The 20,428-nt window shown below is 58.6% G+C and overlaps 3 protein-coding genes across 4 annotated transcripts; 2 read left to right on the top strand and 1 right to left on the bottom strand.

The window, feature by feature from the left end:
- Nucleotides 1–2,966: 2,966 nt before the first annotated feature.
- ARF5 (ARF GTPase 5) lies at nucleotides 2,967–6,274 on the bottom strand. Its single transcript, XM_034063406.1, has 6 exons — nucleotides 6,119–6,274; nucleotides 5,945–6,025; nucleotides 4,721–4,830; nucleotides 4,277–4,348; nucleotides 3,612–3,737; nucleotides 2,967–3,508 (listed from the first exon to the last, which is right to left on the bottom strand). Exons 1-6 carry the CDS (start codon nucleotides 6,183–6,185, stop codon nucleotides 3,422–3,424), a joined length of 543 nt encoding a protein of 180 aa, XP_033919297.1. The 5' UTR covers nucleotides 6,186–6,274; the 3' UTR covers nucleotides 2,967–3,421.
- A 216-nt stretch (nucleotides 6,275–6,490) lies between these two features.
- Nucleotides 6,491–13,053, top strand: GCC1 (GRIP and coiled-coil domain containing 1). Its single transcript, XM_034063401.1, has 3 exons — nucleotides 6,491–6,552; nucleotides 7,701–8,762; nucleotides 9,973–13,053. Exons 2-3 carry the CDS (start codon nucleotides 7,713–7,715, stop codon nucleotides 11,269–11,271), a joined length of 2,349 nt encoding a protein of 782 aa, XP_033919292.1. The 5' UTR covers nucleotides 6,491–6,552; nucleotides 7,701–7,712; the 3' UTR covers nucleotides 11,272–13,053.
- Nucleotides 13,054–13,894: 841 nt separating this feature from the next.
- LOC115945541 (uncharacterized) lies at nucleotides 13,895–19,727 on the top strand. Of its 2 annotated transcripts, XM_034063403.1 has the most exons (12): nucleotides 13,896–14,097; nucleotides 15,547–15,590; nucleotides 15,786–15,849; nucleotides 16,088–16,228; nucleotides 16,840–16,938; nucleotides 17,136–17,191; nucleotides 17,337–17,477; nucleotides 17,602–17,644; nucleotides 17,917–17,997; nucleotides 18,092–18,245; nucleotides 18,758–18,828; nucleotides 19,009–19,727. In XM_034063403.1, the coding sequence occupies exons 1-12, from the start codon at nucleotides 14,053–14,055 to the stop codon at nucleotides 19,162–19,164; spliced, it is 1,095 nt and encodes a 364-aa protein (XP_033919294.1). In that variant the 5' UTR covers nucleotides 13,896–14,052; the 3' UTR covers nucleotides 19,165–19,727. The 2 variants fall into 2 exon arrangements, with proteins under 2 accessions (XP_033919295.1, XP_033919294.1); XM_034063404.1 differs by lacking the exons at nucleotides 15,547–15,590; nucleotides 15,786–15,849 and having other exon boundaries at nucleotides 13,895–14,097.
- The last annotated feature ends 701 nt before the right edge of the window (nucleotides 19,728–20,428 follow it).

The raw sequence follows: 20,428 nt of genomic DNA, 5'->3' as shown, positions 1-20,428 counted from the left end.
GCACCTCCCGCACATGGGATGACTCTTGCTGTGGTAAAAGGGCTGGGAATGGGGCTGGGAACCCTGGGCACAGGGTGGGAGCTGGTGTCAGGGTGCGGGATCCCATGGGGTGCTGGGGGGTGTGGGAGGCGGGTCCCCTCCTCCCTCCCGCAATGTGTGGTGGGGATCCCACAGGGAGCAGGGTGGGAGCTGAGGGGATGCTGCCAGCCCCACACCCTGCCTGAGCCCCATTCCCATCCCGCAGGCCTGGCTCCGGGCAGCAGCCCTGCTCCCGCTCACTGGCAGCCCATGGAAGGTCCCTCCTTTCCCCTGTTGTCCCCCCCGGCTCCACTGCACCCCAGTGCCTGCCTCCTGCCTGGATCCCTGCTGAGCCCCCCGGTGCCACCACTGCACCCCAGCTCACCAGAGCCCTGTGCCCAGTTCTGTGCACCAGGATACCCCTGGCTCTGAGGGTCCCCAGCAGGATGGGGGCTGCAGCACAGTGAGAGGAGGGTGACCCTGCACGCGTGTGCATCGGTGACAGCAGGGCCACCATCAGCTCATGGTCTGCCCCCTCCAAGCCAGGATTCCCACCTTTGGGAGCTCAGAACCTGGGTACAGTGGGGCAGAGGGGTGGGTGCTGGGGCAAAGCATCCTCCTGTGCTGGAGAGGCTCAGGTTATGGGGCTGTGGTTTGGGTCAGGCTGTGGGAGGTGAGCACCTTGGGGATCCCCTCATCGTGCTGGAGCATCTGTGACCATCCCAGTGCTGTGCCTCTGCCCCGGGACACTGCACAAGGGTGTGCAGAGTCTCTGCCCCACTTCTTAGAACAGAATAATGGAATCAATGAGGTTGGAGAAGCCCTTTCAGCTCCTCCAGTCCAACCATTCCCAGCACTGCCAAGGCCACCACTAACCCATGGCACTGAGGGTCTCATGTACACGGAGTGTGAACACTTGCAGGGACGGTGACTGCAGCCCTGCCCTGGGCAGCCTGTTCCAATGCCTGAGCACCCTGTGGGGAAGGAATTGCTCCTCAGCTCCATCTAAACCTGCCCTGGTGCAGCTTGAGGCCGTTCCCTCTTGTCCCATCCCCTGCTCTCTGGGAGCAGAGGCTGATCACTGCTGCATCCCCCACTCAGCATCCCTCCATCCACGGGTCCCTCCACCCTGACTTGAGACCTTGCAGAGGGGCAGGTTCCAGCTGCATGGGGGATCCTTGATGGAAATAAATAGTTTTAATAGTTTTGGGTTTTTCTTTGTTTTGAAGTTGAGTTTTCTGGGGAGCCAGGGTAAAGGTGCCTGTCACTGGCACAGAGCATTGCTGCAGGCTGGAGAAATGGGTTTGTTTCATAGAATCATAGCATCCCAAACTGGTTTGGGTTGGAAGGGACATTAAAGCTCCTCCAGCTCCAACCCCTGCCACAGGCAGGGACACCTTCCACTAGAGCAGGTTGTTCCAAGCCCCTGTGTCCAACCCGGCCTTGAACACTGCCAGGGATGGGGCAGCCACAGCTTCTCTGGGCACCCTGTGCCAGTGCCTCAGCACCCTCACAGGGAAGACCTTCTGCCTAAGAGCTCATCTCAGTCTCCCCTCTGTCAGGTTAAAGCCATTCCCCTTGTCCTGTCCCTACAGGCCCTTGTCCCAAGCCCCTCTCCAGGTTTCCTGCAGCCCCTTCAGGCACTGGAGCTGCTCTAAGGTCTCCCCTTCAGGAGCCTTCTCTTCTCCAGGCTGCCCCAGTCCAGCTCTCTCAGCCTGGCTCCAGAGCAGAGCTGCTCCAGCCCTCCAGCAGCTCCACGTCCCTCTTGTGCTGTTGCCGAGAGCTGCATGCACAGCCCCTTAGCCCTCCCCTCCTGTGGGTTGCTGGGCCTGGGCACACTGAGGTGCCCCGGGAGCATCCTGCTCCTCTCAAACACCCCAAATCCTCCCATTCCCATCCCTGCTCTTCCTGCAGGCTGGGAGCTGAAAAGGGGAGGTCCCTCTTTACACGGACCCGCGATGCTGTGCGGGGCTTGTGAACAAGAAAAAACATGCGCAAAATATAGAGAACAACCCAAATCCATGCTGGATCACTTCTCCATTGCCATTCTCTGGATGCTGGAGCAGGGCCAGAGAGGGGCAACAGAGCTGGTGCAGGGCCTGGAGCATGATGGGGAGCGGCTGAGGGACCTGGGGGGTTCAGGCTGGAGAAGAGAAGGCTCAGGGGTGACCTGATGGCTCCCTACAACTGCCTGACAGGAGGATGGAGCCAGGAGGGGGCTGGGCTCTGCTCCCAAGGAACATGGGATGGGACAAGAGGGAACGGCCTCAAGCTGCACCAGGGCAGGTTTAGATGGAGCTGAGGAACAATTCCTTCCCCACAGGGTGCTCAGGCATTGGAACAGGCTGCCCAGGGCAGGGCTGCAGTCACCGTCCCTGCAAGTGTTCACACTCCGTGTACATGAGACCCTCAGTGCCATGGGTTAGTGGTGGCCTTGGCAGTGCTGGGAATGGTTGGACTGGAGGAGCTGAAAGGGCTTCTCCAACTCGGTTGGTTCTATGGCAGCACAAAGCTGTCCCCTGTGCCACAGGACTCTCCATGACTCAGCAGAGGGTGCCTGGCACTGGGAGGTGATGGGTGCAGGTCTTCCACCATCACCATGAAGCATCACCCACCTCTCAGGGATTAACCATCCCTCAGGAGCTGTGCCAGTGAGCGAAGGCACCAGCATCACCTTGTCCCCTGCTGCAAAGTGGCTTTTGAGGCTTGAGGCTTCTGTGATCATGGTTAGGCCTTTAGAACACAATGCCCAAGAAGCTGTGGCTGCCCCATCCCTGGCAATGCTCAAGGCCAGGTTGGACACAGGGGCTTGGAGCAACCTGCTCTGGTGGAAGGTGTCCCTGTCCATGGCAGGGGTTGGAACTGGATGAGCTTTAAGGTCCCTTCCTACACAAACCATTCCGTGATTCTTTTCCCTGGAGGCAGGCAGAAACAGTCTGGGCACAGGGTACAAAGTGGTGGTGTTTAATGACCGATGTACAACAGCACGTTCTGCAGCCACAGCCCTCCCCAGGAGAAAGAGAACTCTGGAGTTACCAAAGGAAGGATCCTTCCTGCTGCCTCCAGCCCCGCTGAGACCCCAGCCCCAGCTCAGGGCGAGGCGCGGGGACCCCTGGGGACACATCACCGCCGTAGGTGCGGGCAAGCTCTCACAGACAGCACATGCAGGTGGGGAGGGCGGCCAGCACACAGCACTGCCGGGGCCAGGGCAGAGCATCACCGCGTGGGGCTGCCCCAAGAGTCCTTGAGCTTCAAGTCCTACCCCATAAACACAGAGAGATGAGGCCACTCTGGGGAGAACGGAAAAACAACCCCCCCAAATAATAAACCCCAAAGGAAACCAAGGGAAAGAGCATCGGAAGAGACGTCCCCAGCTCCTCCGGTCCCTGTGTCGCCGGCCCTGCTAGCGCTTGGAGAGCTCGTGCGAGAGCCAGTCCAGCCCATCGTAAAGCCCCGTGCCCTGGGTGGCACACGTGGCCTGCACGTACCACTGCAAAACAGAGGGGATGGAGAGCTCTGGGCTCTGCAGGTCACCCAGGAGCAGCCCCACGGGTCCATCCCATGGGGATGGGGACGGCACCCCAGGCACTCACGGTCCTGCTGCGCAGCGCCTGCAGCCCCAGCTTGTCGGTCAGCTCGCTCACGGCCATGGCGTTGGGCATGTCCTGCTTGTTGGCAAACACCAGCAAGACGGCATCCCGCAGCTCATCCTCCTGCAGCTGCGGAGGGAGCAGGGGCACTGAGCTCTTGGTGAGCCCCTGGTGAGCCTCGGCACCCCGGCAAGTGACACTCAGCCTGGACAGGGCCAAAGAGCCAGGAGGGTCTCTAGCTCCAGTGTCTTGGCTGCCTTCCTGCCCCCATCATTGCCTGGAGGTCTTGGTGGCATCGAGATACTTTTCTGGGAGCACCCATGGCATTTACAGAGGGGATGGTGGTGTTGGGGTCTGGGGCTGCAAGGGGTGGGGGGCACAATGACCACCATGGGGATAGCACAAGAGAGTCGGCATGACCCTCTCCCCTGCTCACAAGCTCTGACACTCCACTCTGTCCCAGCTTCCCATCCCAAGGATGCTCTGCCCTCCTCAGGCAGCCATACCAAGGATGAAATGACTTCCTGCCTCCACATGGGACACACCAAGCTCTGTATTGAGCCAGGTCCCATCTCACACCCACCCGGATGTTGCTGCAGGGCTGGGTGAGCAGGAGGAGGGTGAGGGACACCCATTCCCTGCCAGAGTGGATCTCCCCCATCGCTCACCATCTTCTGCAGCTCCTCAGCAGACTCCTGCACTCGCTCCCGGTCATTGCTGTCCACCACGAAGATGAGACCCTGTGGGAGAAACCAGGCTGGAGCTGGCAGCTTGTATGGAGGAGATGGAGACATCCCAGGTGGGCTGAAAGCACCTACTGAACGAGGGAAAGGGCAGCCCTGCTGCCCCCCAAACACCCCCCCCACCTGGGGACAGTGCTGACCCCTCATCGGACCCCTCTGCCTCATTCCCCTCTGATGGGGCAATGGGGCACACACCCATGTGCACCCCAGTGCTCCCAGTGGGGTCACCACACCAGGGACTGGGATGCACTCCCTGCTGCTGCTCACCCCTTATACAGGCAGGATAAGGTCCCAGGGATCCTGGACCAGCCCTGCCACAGCTGAGGGAGCTTATCCCTGTCCACGCCATGTACCCCACGCTCCATGTACCTGTGTATTCTGGAAGTAGTGCCTCCAGAGGGGCCGGATTTTGTCCTGGCCACCGACGTCCCAGACGGTGAAGCAAATGTTCTTGTATTCCACTGTCTCCACGTTGAACCCTGAGGGGGGACACAGGGAGAAAATGTGCACCTTCGTCTGAGAGGAGCCTGGATGCATCCTCTTTACTCCCTCCACGAGGGATTTACACATTTACACACATGGATGTGGTCCCCCCCAGTCATCTCTCCAGGCTGAGCACCTCACCTCTCCCTGCCTGTTCTCTCACAAGGATGCTCCAGCCCCTTCACCATCACCATGAGCCTGAACTGGACTCAGTCCAGCATGTCCCCATCCCTCCTGCACCAGGGAGCCCAGCACCAGACCCAGCATCCCGGGGTGTCTCAGCAGAGCTGAGCAGAGGGGCAGGAGCCCCTCTTCTGACCCATTCTCAGTGCTCTACTCAGCACAGCCCAGGCTCTGGTTACCCGAAGCCATAAGGACACATGCCTGCTTGCTCAGGTTCCTTCCCACCATGGCTGCCAGGACCTTCTCCCCAGAGCTGCTCCCCAGCCAGTACCAGGGCCTGGGGGTGTTCATCTCCAAGGGCAGGCCTTGGATAAACTCCATGAGGTTTCTCTGCCCATTTCTCCACCCTGCCTATGTCCCATTGACGGCAGCATGACCTTCCAGTGTGCCACCAGTCCTCTTAGCCCACAGTCACCTACAGCTTGCCACGGGTGCTATCCCCCCATCACCTAGGTTACTACTGAAGATGTAATATGCCAGAAGCTCTTCCCTGTGAGGGTGCTGAGGCGATGGCACAGGGTGCCCAGAGAAGCTGTGGCTGCCCCATCCCTGGCAGTGTTCAAGGCCAGGTTGGACACAGGGGCTTGGAGCAACCTGCTCTAGTGGAAGGTGTCCCTGCCTGTGGCAGGGGTTGGAGCTGGAGGAGCTTTAAAGCCCCTTCTAACTCAAACCATTCCATGATTCCATGTGCAGGGGCACTGGCCAGTGCGTTTCACCACGGGTAACCACCTTCGCTGACCCAGCAGCTCAGCCCCTTCCCAATCCACCTCTAAGGGAGATGCAGCTGCCTGGTACTCAGTGCTCGGTGGGGCCTTCTCTGGTAGCCGGTGCTCGATGGGAAACCTCTCCGGTACCCAGGGCTCGACAGGGAGCTCTGCCCGGTACCCGATGCTCGACGGGGGCCCTGCGCGGTGCCGGGCTTCTCACCGATGGTGGGGATGGTGGTGACGATCTCACCCAGCTTCAGTTTATAGAGGATCGTGGTCTTGCCGGCGGCGTCCAGCCCCACTGCAACGAGGAGGCGGTGTCAGCGGTGCCGGTACCGGTACGTGCCCCATCCCCATCCCCCGCCCGGCCCTGCTCCGCTGCCCCCGCGCTCACCCATCAGGATCCGCATCTGCTTCTTGCCGAAGATGCGGGAGAAGATGGCGGAGACCGTGAGGCCCATGGCGGCGGCGGGAGGGACGGGGGGTGAACGGGACCGAACGGGACGGGACGGGGCGGCCGCGCTGGCTCCCGCTGCCTCCGCTCTCCGCAGCCCCGCCCCCTGCGCATCAGGCCCCGCCCCCAGCAGTGGCCCCACCGCGGCTCCCTGCGCTTCCAGGCCACGCCCCTCAGGGACAAACCACGCCCCCTCTGCACTGCTCCCTCATCGCCCCGCCCCATTGCCAAGCCCCGCCCATTTGGCCACACCCCTAAGGCGGCCCCGCGGCGCTGCCGGTGCTGCGTGCAGGCGCATGCGCGGTGCGTGCCCCGCCGTCCGGCGGAAGCGGTGCGGCGGCGTTCGGCGCATGCGCGGAAGGTGCGGGCTGGAGGTAAGTGCCGGGGGGCCGGCGGGTTGCTATGACGACAGCTCCGTTTCCCCCGGGCCTCCACACTGCCCACGGGCCCTCCAACCCCCATGGCTCCATGGGTCCATCCCCGGGCTTCTCCGCTGCGGCCCTACTGTGTTTCGTGCCCTCCACGGCCCCTCTGCTCCAGCTCTGCTGCCCCCTCCTGCTGCACCGCGGTCCCGCCCCGCAGCTTGACCCCCCAGACACTCTGTCCCTGTCGACCAGCCTCTAATCCCCTCCCATGAGGCACTGGCACAGGGTGCCCAGAGAAGCTGTGGCTGCCCCATCCCTGGCAGTGTTCAAGGCCAGGTTGGACACAGGGGCTTGGAGCAACCTGCTCTAGTGGAAGGTGTCCCTGCCTGGGGCAGGGGTTGGAAATGGGTGAACTTTAAGGTCCCTTCCAGCCCAAACCAGTCTGGGATGCTGTGGCCTCCAGTGCTGACACCCCCCCCCCACGTCAGGTTCTCTGCAGTGGACACCCCCTCTCCCCCATGTTCTTCTGTTGTGTGCGCTGGATGTACCCCCGAGAGCTGGCAGTGGTTGGATTACTTGCAGACAGGCAGTGGTGTTGCCAAGGGACAGGGCTGTTATTCTTGAAGAATACAGTAAGAGCTGTTTATAGAGGTAGCTCCCCGTGACCGACCTAAGGGGGGGTGGCTGCCCTGGCAGATGCTGCTGTAAGGGGGTTATTAAAGTGTTTGGTTTTCCTGGGGGGCTTGAAGCACCTGAGGTGTAGCAGCAGCACATTTCCCCTCAGAACGTGGGCGCTTGGCAGGGTTCAGTGCATGGTGATGGAGGTGTTGCAGTGGTGTTAACCTGTGTGGGGTCCTGGGGGGTTCAGGATGCTGGTCCTGCTTCACCACATGTTCCTGCTGATCACAGAATCCCAGACTGGTTTGGGCAGAAGGGACCTTAAACCTCCATTTCCAACCCCCTGCCACGAGCAGGGACACCTTCCACTAGAGCAGGTTGCTCCAAGCCCCTGTGTCCAACCTGGCCTTGAACACTGCCAGGGATGGGGCAGCCACAGCTTCTCTGGGCACCCTGTGCCAGCGCCTCAGCACCCTCACAGGGAAGAAAGATGTGTCTTTGCTGCTTGCTCAGCCTTTGTGTTGTTTTTCTCCTTCCAGCTTAGATGAATCATGGAGAAGTTTGGCATGAACTTTGGAGGTGGCCCAAGTAAGAAAGATCTTCTAGAGACTATTGAATCACAGAAGAAGCAGCTGCTTCAGTACCAGGTTCGGCTGAAGGATGTTGTCAGAGCCTACAAGAGCCTACTCAAGGAGAAGGAGGCCTTGGAAGCCAGCTTGAAAGTGCTGTCTGTATCTCACGAGGCAGATGTTGGCTTGAGTGGTGCTCAGCTTGCCTCTGTGGTCAGCTCCAGCTCTTCCTTTGCTGATTGTGCTGATGACAGGAGCTCTGTTCACAGCGAAGATAGCGTGGGGACAGCTGCCAGTGCAGACACTGCCGCCAGCCTGGCCAGTACCAAGGGTGAAGCAGGGCCTGAGGATGATAAACTCATGGCTGCTGCTTCTTCCTCTGTTAAATCAGAGGAGACGAGCGGTTCAGAGAGTGGCATGAGCACGAGCAGTGGGGACGTACCATCTGCTGCCAGTGAGGCTGATAAAAGAGTTCTGCAGCTGAAGACCCAGCTGGCCACCCTGACCAGTGCTCTGGCAACAGTCACACAGGAGAAGTCCCGCATGGAAGCCTCCTACCAAGCAGAAAAAAGGAAGATGAAGCAGGACCTTGATGATGCTGCTAAGAAAGCAGAGGATGAGACTGAGAAGCTGGAGGCAGATCTGAAGTGTGTCCAGGAGCAGCTGGCAGAGACCAAAGCCCGTCTGATCACCCAGCAGCATGACAGGGCCCAGGAGCAGAGTGACCATGCTGTTATGCTGCGGGAGCTGCAGAAGCTGCTGCAGAGTGAGAGGGCTTCACGCCAGGATGCTGAGCTGAAGCTGGAAGAGACCAGGGAGATGCTGGCTGGGAGGGCCTGCATGGCTGAGCGAGCAGAGGGCTACGAGCTGCAGATCAAGCAGCTGAGCCAGGAGGTAGAGGACCTGAAGAGAGAACTGCAGGATGTTCAGGAGGAGAACAAGAAGCCAGACCCACGGATACAGGATCTGCAGGAGGAGATGGCCAGTCTCAAGAACCACTTCCAAGTGCAGCTGTTGCAGGAGATGAAGAAGGTAATTCCTTGTCTAGGTCCTGTAGCTGCTCACTCTGTGGGATGGATCAGTGTGATTGGGGCAGGTTTGGCACTTGAGGAGTCAAAATCCCCCTTCCCAGTCCCTCAGAACCCAAGAGGTTTGAATTAAGTGGTAATCCTGGAGGAAAATCAAAGCTGTTTGTGTTACAGCACATAAGGCATTAACCAAGGGATGGTGACCGTTGGACTTGGGAGCAACCTTTGAGGTGATTACAGTGTCTGTCCTCCAAGGTGTCATTTGGTTCTGTACCAGTTACCATCTGGTGTGACAGTGGCTTGGTAGGAGCCCTAACCCTTCCCTCTGCCCCACAGTGGCAGTGAGTGTGGTCTCATCTCAGTGCAGTGCAAGGTACAATCAGGGAGGCTCATAAAAACTGACTTCCTCCAGAGAAACTTCGGGGGTTGTAGTGAAAGAAGGAAGGTAAATGCAGGAGAATGCTCCCCCTGCATCCACACAGGCTAGAGCCTAAGAGCTAGAATGGAAAGAGGGATGTAGTGGAAAAGAGGAGCCTGTGTAACTCAGTGGGTTGTGGAGTGATGGGCTGGAGGCTGGCACTGGGGCTTTGGCACCAGCAACTGAATTTGCATCTGAAAACACTCTGGAACAGGATCTTCCTCATCTCCTTGCACTCTGGGACAAGTTTTCTTCCTAATCTGAAGCATCAGGCTGGTTTAATGCAGTGTGGGTGAAGGGGACCTGACCTCTGGCTGTGGTTTGGCTCACTATGGTGTTTGCCAAATGCTGCCATTATCAGAGCACTCAATAGCTGAACAAAGTGTGAACTGTGTGTGTTTGCTGTAGCTCAGAGATGCCTGGATTACATGAATACCAGTGCAACAAAGCACAGGATGTAAGTGCATTGCAGTGCCATGTGTGAGAGCCTCAGAGCACACACACATTTAAAACAATCCTGTAACGCCTGTGAGGTGAGTTTGCTGGTTCCCACCCCCCGCACACCTAATGCTGCTGACAGGAGTTCTGCAGAGCAAGGATCAAAAGCAAAGGTGCTTTGACTTCATTGCACCCCCCAAATAAACATCCAGCTGGTGGCTTGTATGGAATTCTAGGGAGAAGCACAGCCCCACACTGGTTTGGAGCTCAGCAGGGCAGAATTACCCCCTGGTGTAAACCAGAGACCTTTGAGCATTGAGCAAAACTGACTGTGCTGTGTGTGTGTCTCTGCTCTCAGGCTGCACAGGCAGAGGAGCAGCTCCGCCAGCATGCCCAGATGGAGGAGAGGCGAGTGGCTGACCTGGAAGGCCAAGTCTCTGAGGTGTCGGAACTCCTTGGCACCTATGAGAAAGCCAAGCAGAAGGACCAAGTGATCATCCAGAAGCTGAAGGACCGCATTGTACAGCTGGACCTGGAGAACAAAACCCTGGCCATCGCTGCCTCCAGCCGAGCACCTGGGGATGCTCACGTGGAAGAAGCCAACCTGGATGTTAATGTTCTGAAGGATAAAATGGAAAAGCTGAAAAAGCTCTTGCAGGCAGCAGCTAAGAAGAGTGAAACCCCTCTGGACATCGAGAAGCTGTGTGAGCTGGAGCTGCCAAAGGGCACTGAGGCTGGGGATGGTGAGAAGGCCACTGCTGTGTACTACCAGCAGGAGCTGAAGCAGCTCAAGGAAGAGTTTGAGAGGTACAAGATGAGGGCACAAGTGGTTCTCAAGAACAAGTCAACCAAAGACATCAACTTGGCTAAAGACCTGGAGGAAGCTCAGGAGCAGCTGGCTGACCTGAAAGAGAAATATGTTGTGCTTCAGCTGGCCTCTGATGAAATGGAGAAGCAGCACCAGCAGGACATGGAAGCCAAGAAGCAAGAGTTGTCCCAGCTGCTGCAGATCCATAGGCAGGAGTTAGAGAGGTGCCAGCTGGACTACAGGGAACGGGCACTGAAGCTGGAGGAGGAGATGCACAAACAGCGGGACCGAGCCCTGGCCGTGCTGGCAGAAAAGGACCAGGAGCTGGAGCAGCTGAGAGCTGTCACACTGCCTTATGGGCTTCAAGGGTCCAAAAACTACCTTGTGTCAGATGGTGCTTGCAATGACTCCCCAGGTAATGATTCCTCAGAGATTCTCCCCCAGGCTCTTCACCTCTCCACCACCAGTGAGCCCACCTTCATCTTGTATGCGGAGCAGCTGGCTCGCAAAGAAGTGGACATTGTTGCCCTGAGGAAGCAGAAGCACAAGTTGGAAATGCAAGTTCACCACCTCCAGAAGAGGATCTTGGTCGAGGAGGAGAAGCACCGGGAAGAGGTGTCTGCACTTCAAAGTGAGATCGAGAAGAACGTCAGGGATAGGAGCAGAGAAGGAGCCAACCTGGAGTACCTCAAGAACATCGTGTACCGGTTCCTGACGCTGCCCGACGCGCTGGGGCGGCAGCAGACTCTCACAGCCATCCTCACCATCCTGCATTTCAGTCCAGAGGAGAAGCAGACCATCACAAAGCAGTCAGCTTCCAGCAGCTGGTGGCTGGCTGGCAAGAGATGAGCCTGCAGCTTCTGTTCCAGACTGCTTTTGCACAGGGACATGTTCGTGATGGTTACCGAGACCACTTCACTCGGGGTGTAACCTCCTTCCCACCATGCGGTGGAGCAGTGAGCTCTCAGCAAAGAACTGTGCCTCAGCCGGTGCTCTTAGCACTGGTTTCTGTTGGAGTCGTGGGATCACAGCGCTCTCTGGTGTGAGGATTTGCTCTGAGTTGGAACTTGATGAAATAATAAATAAAATTGAAGCTACTGATGCTTTTTTAACCATGATCTAAAAAGAATCATCCTGCAGGCGGAGGGTGAGGAGCTCATTAGAGCTTCAACACCAGACAGGCTTGTGACTCTAAGGGAGGGGGAAGCACTTACTGCTAAAATAACCTAAGACAAAGAGCTGGAAGCCCACAAGAAGATGAGTCTTGATACCGGCATCATCCAAATGCAGAAACTTGAGCAGTTTCTCATAAGGTTCTATTTTTAACCTAGAGCCAGATTTATACCAGTGAATCTGTAGCAGCTCCTCATAGCACTGGAGACCATTTCTGGATTCTTTGCAGTCATCAGTGTGCTCAGGAAAGAGAAAATACCTGAAATATGTAAGTTTGAACCCTTGTAACTGCAGTGGTGCAAGTGATGATTTCCCCACTAGTGTCCAACCAGAAGGTGCTCTGGAGCAGTTATTCTGGAGCAGGTATCTGAACCTTCTGGCCTGGTTCCTGGTGGGACCCAGGAGGTTACAGGAGGCAGAGGAAAGGCTGAACTAAACCCACTGGGCATTCAGTGGTCATTTCCTGAGTATCTGGGAGTTTCAGTGAAGTTCTGGTGCTCTGCACTGTTGGTTTTAGAAGCAAGGCATTGCTCCTGCTGGGATAGAAGCAGCGAGGGGTAGAAGATAACAGTGTGTGCTCTGAGCTTGCAGTAAACCCCATGAGGAGGAAGATCTGCCCTGTTGCAGGGTGGACCTTGAAGTTCTTGCCTCCCTTACAAATGGGTGAGTGCAGCAGGAAGGAAGCAGAAACCTCTGGAAACACTTCTGGCTTTTGTATTCCTGTGTTTTGGAGCTGTGCTGCACATTTAAATGGACTGTGTGAGAGGATCGGGGGAGCTGCAGTGTGCCACTGTGAGCCCCCTGGGGGCTGGGGCCACTAGAGAGGACCCACCAGTTGCCCAGACCCTGGGGACAGGGGCCCTGAGGTGCAGCATCCCTCAGCACTGCCAGGACCTGCTGCCCTGGGATGGGACCTGACTGAGATATGACACACCAGGACAGGTCCATGCAGCCAGGGCCAGCACTGGGGCTCAGCTGGGCTCTGCAGGTGGGGAGGTTCTGTGCAGGCAGCAGGGCAGGTTTCTGTGAGCACAGTGGTTGTGCTGCAGTGAGCTGCTCTGAGGTGTGGGGCAGGGTGCCAGTGCTTTGTGCATGAGGGTAAGCAAGGTCAGGAGCAGCAGAACCAGCCCAGCAGCTGTTGCGTGTCCGGTGCTGCCTGTTGGCACGAAGCTGTCCATGGTGAGCAGGAGCATCTCAGCCAGGCCAGAGGAGCTGTGCTGGCTGCACTGCCTGGAGCAGTGCCCATCAGGAAGTGTTTGTGCTGGGATTTAAATGGTCTCTTCATCCCAGGGAGGATATTTTGCTTCCTAAGATGTTGGGTGCTCGCCTGGAAAGCACCTATTCTAGCTGTGCTTCCAGAGCTTTCCCATCTGTGTAGGCAAAACCTTGGTGGAGTTGTGTTCCCATGCACCTGCTTTGGTTCATGATTAAATGTTGGCTCCTAAAGCACAATTCCCAGGCCCAGAGTACTGGGAATGTCTTTGGGAACACCAGCACTGAGTCTTGTGTTAACAATCGCCAGGCCTCTTTGGAGTCCTGGAGCTGAGTTGACAACCAGAGTGGTTCAGCAGCTCCTGGTGCTGCCTGGGAGGCTGGAGCTGTTGAGCAGGATGAGCCCTCTCCCGTCTCAGTGCTGTTCCAGCAGTCTTTGTCCTGTCTGGTCCCTGAAGTCTGCTCTGCTAGAGCAGGTTGTTCCAAGCCCCTGTGTCCAACCTGGCCTTGAACACTGCCAGGGATGGGGCAGCCACAGCTTCTCTGGGCACCCTGTGCCAGCGCCTCAGCACCCTCACAGGGAAGAGCTTCTGCCTAAGAGCTCATCTCAGTCTCCCCTCTGTCAGGTTAAAGCCATTCCCCTTGTCCTGTCCCTACAGGCCCTTGTCCCAAGCCCCTCTCCAGGTTTCCTGTAGCCCCTATAGGCACTGAAGCTGCTTTAGGGTCTACTTGGAGCACAGCAAAGGAGGAGAATCCCTTCCCTGAGCTGCTGCTCAAGCTCTGGGGGTGCTGACCCTCCCTCTCCTTCCGAAGGGGTTTGATGTGCTGTTTGTGCAAGTTTGGGCCTCCTGCTGCGAGCAGCCAGTGGGGCCGTGTTGGGGCTGCATCCTGCAGAACCCTCCTGCGCACCCTGGTGCTGCAGAGCATCCCTCACAGAGCACCCTGGCATCGTGGCACTGCCGCGGCCTCTGGTGCCAGCACTGCCTGTGGTGGTCCCGCGGCCCTGTGCCTCAGTTCCCCCGCAGCAGCAGGGGGTGCACAAGAGCCGCGCTCGGTGCCGGCACCCTGAGCCCAGCAGGGCTGAGCCCGCCCTGAGCTCGGGGCTTCCCCGGGCAGCTCCGGCTGGGCCGGTTCCTGGAGCCCTGTCTGCGGGGAGCGGAGCCAGCCCGGGCGGCAGCGCTGCTCTGCGCTGGGGGCACTGCAGCCTGTGGCACAGCGGCGCTCTCGGTGCCCAGCTGCCTGCCCATGGCCGGCGAGGAGCCCCAGCCGTCGGCTCTCTCGGATAACCAGGTACATCCTGCGGGAACCCTGTGCGGGAAGCTGGGAAAGCCGCTGCCTGGTGCTGCGGACACCATTCCTCGGCCAAAGGGGATTTGCTCACGCTGGGGATGGGGGTCAGCACCGTGGGGTGCTGCAGAAGGTGCCCATGGCTGCAGGCAAAGGGATCCAAGGGGCTTGGGCAGGGCTTTGCAGGTTTGTGCTCGCTGAGGCTTCAGCACTGCCCCTGAGTGGGAGCCATTGCAGGTACATACACAGGGAGATGGGATGAAGCCTGAGGGAAAGGGCTTGGGGTGTTGGGTAAGGAGAAGCTCTCCATCACCCGGCTTCAGTGTGCACTTGAGCCCAGAACCCCCCATGTGCTGGGCTGTGCCCCAGAGCGTGAGCAGCAGCTCGGGGAGGGGATCCTGCCTCTCTGCTGTGCTCTGGGGAGAGCCCACTTGCAGCACTGTGTGCAGTTCTGGTGTCCCCAACATAAGGAGGATGCAGAGCTGTTGGAACAAGTCCAGAGGAGGCCACGAGGATGATCAGGGACTGGAGCACCTCCTGTATGAAAACAGGCTGAGAAAGTTGGGGCTGTTCAGCCTGGAGAAGAGAAGGCTGCATGGAGACCCCATAGCAGCCTTCTAGTATCTGAAGGGGGCCTACAGGGATGCTGGGGAGGGACTCTTCACTAGGGATTGTAGTGACAGGACAAGGGGTGATGGATTCAAACTGAAACAGCTGAAGTTCAGGTTGGATCTAAGGCAAAAGCTCTTCCCTGTGAGGGTGCTGAGGTGCTGGCACAGGGTGCCCAGAGAAGCTGTGGCTGCCCCATCCCTGGCAGTGTTCAAGGCCAGGTTGGACACAGGGGCTTGGAGCAACCTGCTCTAGTGGAAGGTGTCCCTGCCTGTGGCAGGGGTTGGAGCTGGAGGAGCTTTAAGCTCCCTTCCAACCCAAACCATTCCATGTGTCCATCCCGGGTGCTGCTCCGCTGTCTGTGCCTGACTCATGGGCTCTGAGAGCTCCAGCTCTTCCAGTCCCACCGGTTCCTCCCTGGCAGCCCCATGCTGTTGCCAGCACAGCTCAGAGCAGGATGCAGTTTCCAGGCTCTCCCAAGCCCCGGGTGATGGAAACCCGGGTGCTGCAGTGTGGGCAGCTCAGGAGGAAGTAGCAGGAAACCCAGGAAACCCCTGGCGCAGCCATCACCGAGGGGCCTGTCCCTGTGCAGCATCCTGCGGCAGGCAAGGACCCAGCTGATGGACCCTCCACTCACCACCAGCAAAGGGCTCCAGCCCCTGGGGAAGTCACCTCTGCCTTGGCTCTGCCCGCTCCATGGTTACACAGAGGCACCAGCTTCTTGATGGTGCTTCATCCACTGATGCTCAAGGGTGCTGGGGCTCCGTGTATTGTGGCTGGCGCTCCTGCTGTGTCCCTGCCACAGGACACTGGGGCTGGAGCTCATCTCAACCTCTCCTCCAGGTCTTTCTGCTGACGTGCATCTACCTGCCGGCCTCACTGCTGAGGTGGGTGCTGCTGCCTCCCGCTCTTCCCTTTCCCTTCTTCCTTCTATCTCTTTCCTCTTCCCTTTCCCTTTTCCTTTTCCCTTTCCCTCTCCATCTCCATCTCCATCCTGCCCCTTTCCCACCGGGAAGCCACCGCACCAGGCACCATCATCTCTGCCCTGATGTGACACTCACCACCAGCCCTATCTCTTCCAGCCTCCTGGGCAGTGGATCCGTCCTCGCTGTCACCTCCTGGCGGAGGCGATGCTGCCACATCCAGGCGAGTCCCACTGGCTCCCAGGGATGGTGCTAGGCCTCAGCTGAGCCCCAGGGACATCGCTGCTGGGTTAATGCACGGTGGGACAGGGAGGGGAGCAGGGGTGCAGGATGATGCCCAGCACCCAGCTTCCACGTACAGCCAGTGCCAGCCTGGGGAGGGACGTGGCTGTGGCAGCTCTTCAGAGCTGGGGTGATGCCTCCAGCCAGGACTAACACTGCCCCTTGTCCCCTGTCCCCAGCTTCGTCCCCTTTGCCTCCTCGCCCTGGCAGATCTCCTGGCAGCCGCCTCGGTGCTGGGCACAGCCACTATCCAGGTGCTCCCAGCTCCTCTCTTCATCCCAGCCTATGCTGCCTGCCCCTATGGATGGATGCTGGCCACGGTAAGGGGTGAGCTCATAGCACAAGGATGGAAACCCCCACTTATACTACCAGGAGCAGCCCTGTCTGCAGGCTGGACTATCCCCAAGGAAGTCCAAGGCTGGGGATTTCTGCTAATGAGAAATGGCCCCTGTTCCCTCTGACACTTCCAAGTGGAAATATGTCTATACCCAGCCCCAGTGAGGGGAGTGCTGTGTCCCTCTTGTCCCCTCCCCAGCTGCTTAGTGCACAGGGTGACCATCACAGTGGTTTCAGGCCTGAATATGGGGGCAGAGCCTGGTTCATGCCACTGGAGCCCAGCACAGGCACATGGACAGTCAGGAGATCAGTGCTCCCCCTCCTGATAAAGCCACCAGCCAGAGAGGCCACCAGTCCCCATCCCCAGGGTGGGTGCAGGGACAGCACGAGCCCCTTTGCTCTTGGGGCTGGGGGTACTGGGGAGCTGCTCCTGTGTTGCTGCTCCTGGCACAAAGGCAGCAGGGTGCCAGGGTGCAGAGCATGGACAGGGAAGGGGAAGGTGCCTTTGGGGTGCTGGGCAATGCAGGGGCCTACTCTCCTCTTCCTCTTTCCTCTCTCCTCATCCTCTCCTCTCCATTTCCCTCTCCTGTCCCAGACGTTCTATGCAATCTCATTCCTGATGGTGGTTGTCTACGCATTTGAGTCCTACCGTATGGTGCATGGCTGGAGAGCCCGGCATGTGGCAGCTCTGCAGGTCAGTGTCCCCTTCCCTTCCCAAGCATGGCCACTGCGGCCCTGTGTGAACCCAGGGAGCTGAGGGGGATCCAGGACCACCTTTCCCTGCGGAACATGGAAGGGAAGTGGTTTCCCAGCACCCCACATCCCGGCGGAGCGGGGCTGGAGCTGGAGCTGCTGCAGGACCCACAGCCCCCGGTGGTCTCCTCCCTGCAGGAGGGAAGTGGGTGCCTGGAGCAAGTGTGGCAGGAGCTGCCCTACGTCCTGGCCTGGTACGTGCCCTGGGGCCCTCTGCACCCCCAGCAGGGCTGTGGCACAGTGCCGGCCCTCCTGGCTCGGGATGGGGTGGGACAGGACAGGATGGGGTGGGATGGGATGGGATGGATGTGCTCACATCACCTCGGCTTCTCCTGCAAGGCTGGTGCCGGCGCTGACGCTCCTGGGGCAGCTCATTGCCCGCGGTACATCTCTCACTGACATCGCACCGAGACACCTCGAGCCCATCACGCCATGGAGGGGCAATGGCTCCCATGAGACCTACAGCCTCTACTGCTCCAGGTATGCTGCTGGGTGGGACTGGGTGTGCTCCAGCCCCTGCAAGGCACACAAGGAACACCTCTGGATGGTGAAGGCTTTGGGATGGGGATTAGGGGACCACCACCAGCAGCCTCTGTCCTTTCAGCTGCCTGCTCCTCATCCACCGTGCCCAGGATGTCTGCTATGAGGTGAGCACTACTGGATGCCCATTACTCCCACCATTCCCATTCCCCATCTGTCTGCTCAACGCTGCCAAGGGTGGGTGGGCTCAGAAGCACACTGGGAAGGCATCAGGTCCATTGGGAAGCTGCCGGAGGGACATGGCAGGAATGTCCCTGTGCGGGTAGAGGTGCAGCTCCCACCTCCAGCTGTGCCCTGGTGCTGGTGGCACAGCTCAGCCCTGCTCCTGTGGAAGGAGCTGTTGGGCCCATGGCCCCACTGGTTCCCCATTGCCTCCCAGTATGTCAGCAGGAAGGACGTGGGCCTGGACGGGAAAATCATCTTCTTCTTGTACCTGCTGCTGGTGCTCAGCTGCTGCACGGTGAGCCGGGGGTGCAGTGGGGTGCACTAGGGTGCACTGGGGTCCTTCCACAGCATCCAGCACATCCCAGCTGACCCTGTTCCCCTCTATCCAGCTCCTGTACCACAGGGTGCAGCGCCGGTGCCGGAGGGACGCCACAGAGCCGCTGCTGACGCTGGAGAGGGACGGCTTCGCAGGCAGGAGCACCCGCAGCGTCACCAGAGTCTCCCACTACTTCCAGCTGGTTTTCCTGCTCTGCTGGGCCCCAGGTGAGTCCGGGTGGGAATGTGCCACAGCTCCCACTCCAGTGCCTGCATTCCTGCGCTGAGACAGCTCCCAGGGCCAAGACAAGAGGTTTAGTGCAAAGCCTCCAGGGGTCTGTAGGACCCTCTGGCTGCACAGACACAGAGAGAGCTCATCCAGCCCCAACCACCACTGAGCCCAGCCAACAGTTCCCTTATCCCACTCTGTTCTGACAGTGTCAGGTTTTCCAGTGCATTTCCTGAGCTGGAGGGTGGAATCTGCTGGACCTGATTTTAGGGATATCTCATCTCTTTGAGGCCCATTTATGCTTTCAGCCTTACAGAAACCCGTGGCAGTGAGTTCCCCACGACCCTGGGCAGTGTGTTAGGAAGCAACATGTTGTCAACATCCCATAGTGTGCTTGTCCTATGTAGAGCCCATGGGAAATGGGCTGTGATAGGGGAAGGGCATTTGCCACTTGGAGAGGGAAACTCCAGGTGAAGCAGACCAAGGAACATCCTTTTGTCTTCCACCACAGCCTTCCTCCTCACCCTCCTCTCCTTCACCAGCATCAAACCTACCTCGGTCTTTGCCCTCTACATTGCCACAGTAAGTAAAACCCATTTCCTGGCCTCCAGAGCTGGGACCTGTGTCCCATCAGACGTGTGAGTGGTGAGAAGCCACCACCTGTGTCCCAGTGTCCCCCAGCCTGGGCACTCCCACAAGCTGATCCCATGGGAACAAAAGCATGGAGGTGATGGGTTTGCAGTGCTGGCTCCTCTCTTGCAGGCCCTGAGCACCTCCCTGCAGGGCTTCCTGCACAGCCTTGTCTATGGGTGGCTGAGGCAGAACTTCTGGCAGGAGGTGGTGGGCAAGAGCCTGTCCCTGCAACACCCCCGGGGGCTCAGGGTGTTCTATGATGAGTCCCTGGGAGCTGTTCCCTAAAGCTCCACCTCATCCCGGTGTCTCCACACTGCCTGAAGCCTCGTCAGCATCTCCACATCCCTGTCATGGCTGGGCAGGAAGTCCCTGGACTTGCCCCTTGGTGCTGAGTGAAGAGCAGGAAACGCTGGGGATATGGGGGCTGCAGGAGCTCTGTCCCAGCGGGAATCCCATCTGTATCCCATTGCTGCTGGAGGCAGCCCCATGTCCCATCACCTCCGCTCTGCAGACAGCAAAACCACAAGTAGTTGCCGCATGGGAGATGGGACAGGAGCTCTCAGGAAGAAGGATGCTCCTGTCCTGCACCATGAATGACTTGGCTGTTGGCAGCAGAAGGGCTCAGTGGGCTCAGGAGCATCCTGCTGCTGTGGAAGGAGGCTGGTGGCACACAGACAACTGGTGATCCCTAGACCTTCTATCAGCTGAGCATCCGCTGTGACTATCCCAGGCAGGGTGGTGGGCCTTTCTGTATCTGGTCGTGATGCTTCCTGCCGGAGAGGAGCCCAAATTTCTCTGCAGGGCTTGGGAGAAGGTGCTCACAAATAAAGGTGTTATGGTTGCGGTGCTCCTGGGCTTTGCTGTTAGATAAGGAACAGGTGGCTGTCAGGAAGCTCATGCTCCTTACTGCCTTGGGGGAGGTTCTTGGCCAAGGCCATGTCAAAGGGACTCTTCATCAGGGACTGCAGAGATGGGACAAGGGGTGATGGGTTCAAACTGAAACAGCTGAAGTTCAGGTCGGATCTAAGGCAGAAGCTCTTCCCTGTGAGGGTGCTGAGGCGCTGGCACAGGGTGCCCAGAGAAGCTGTGGCTGCCCCATCCCTGGCAGTGTTCAAGGCCAGGTTGGACACAGGGGCTTGGAGCAACCTGCTCTAGTGGAAGGTGTCCCTGCCCAATGAGCTTTAAGGTCCCTTCCAACACAAACCATTCCCTGTGATTCTAAGAAAGAGTTTGACCTCCCTGGGAGGAATGCAAAGCTAAAACCACGTCATAAAGAGCAATCACACCTGAAGGAGGATGCTTGGGTTGGGGGGGAATGGCTACAAGGTGGCAGATAGGTGAGCATCACAAGATGTAAACCATGCAGCACTTGCTCTGCTGATGCTTTGGCCCTGCCACGGGTTGGGCAGAGGGATGGGTGAGGGTTGAGCTGCCTTTTGCAGGGTTGGGTGTAGTGAACCCTATGGAGATATCTGTGAAAGGGACAGGAGCCCCTGTGCTGACTCAGAGCTCCTGACAACATCTAACAGTGACTGAGGAACCACCAAGC

This window comes from Melopsittacus undulatus, chromosome 5, assembly GCF_012275295.1.
Source record: "Melopsittacus undulatus isolate bMelUnd1 chromosome 5, bMelUnd1.mat.Z, whole genome shotgun sequence".
Classification (NCBI taxonomy): Eukaryota; Metazoa; Chordata; class Aves; order Psittaciformes; family Psittaculidae; genus Melopsittacus; species Melopsittacus undulatus.
The sequence above is the reverse complement of the archived record's forward strand: the minus strand, read 5'-3'. Positions and strand labels throughout refer to the sequence as shown.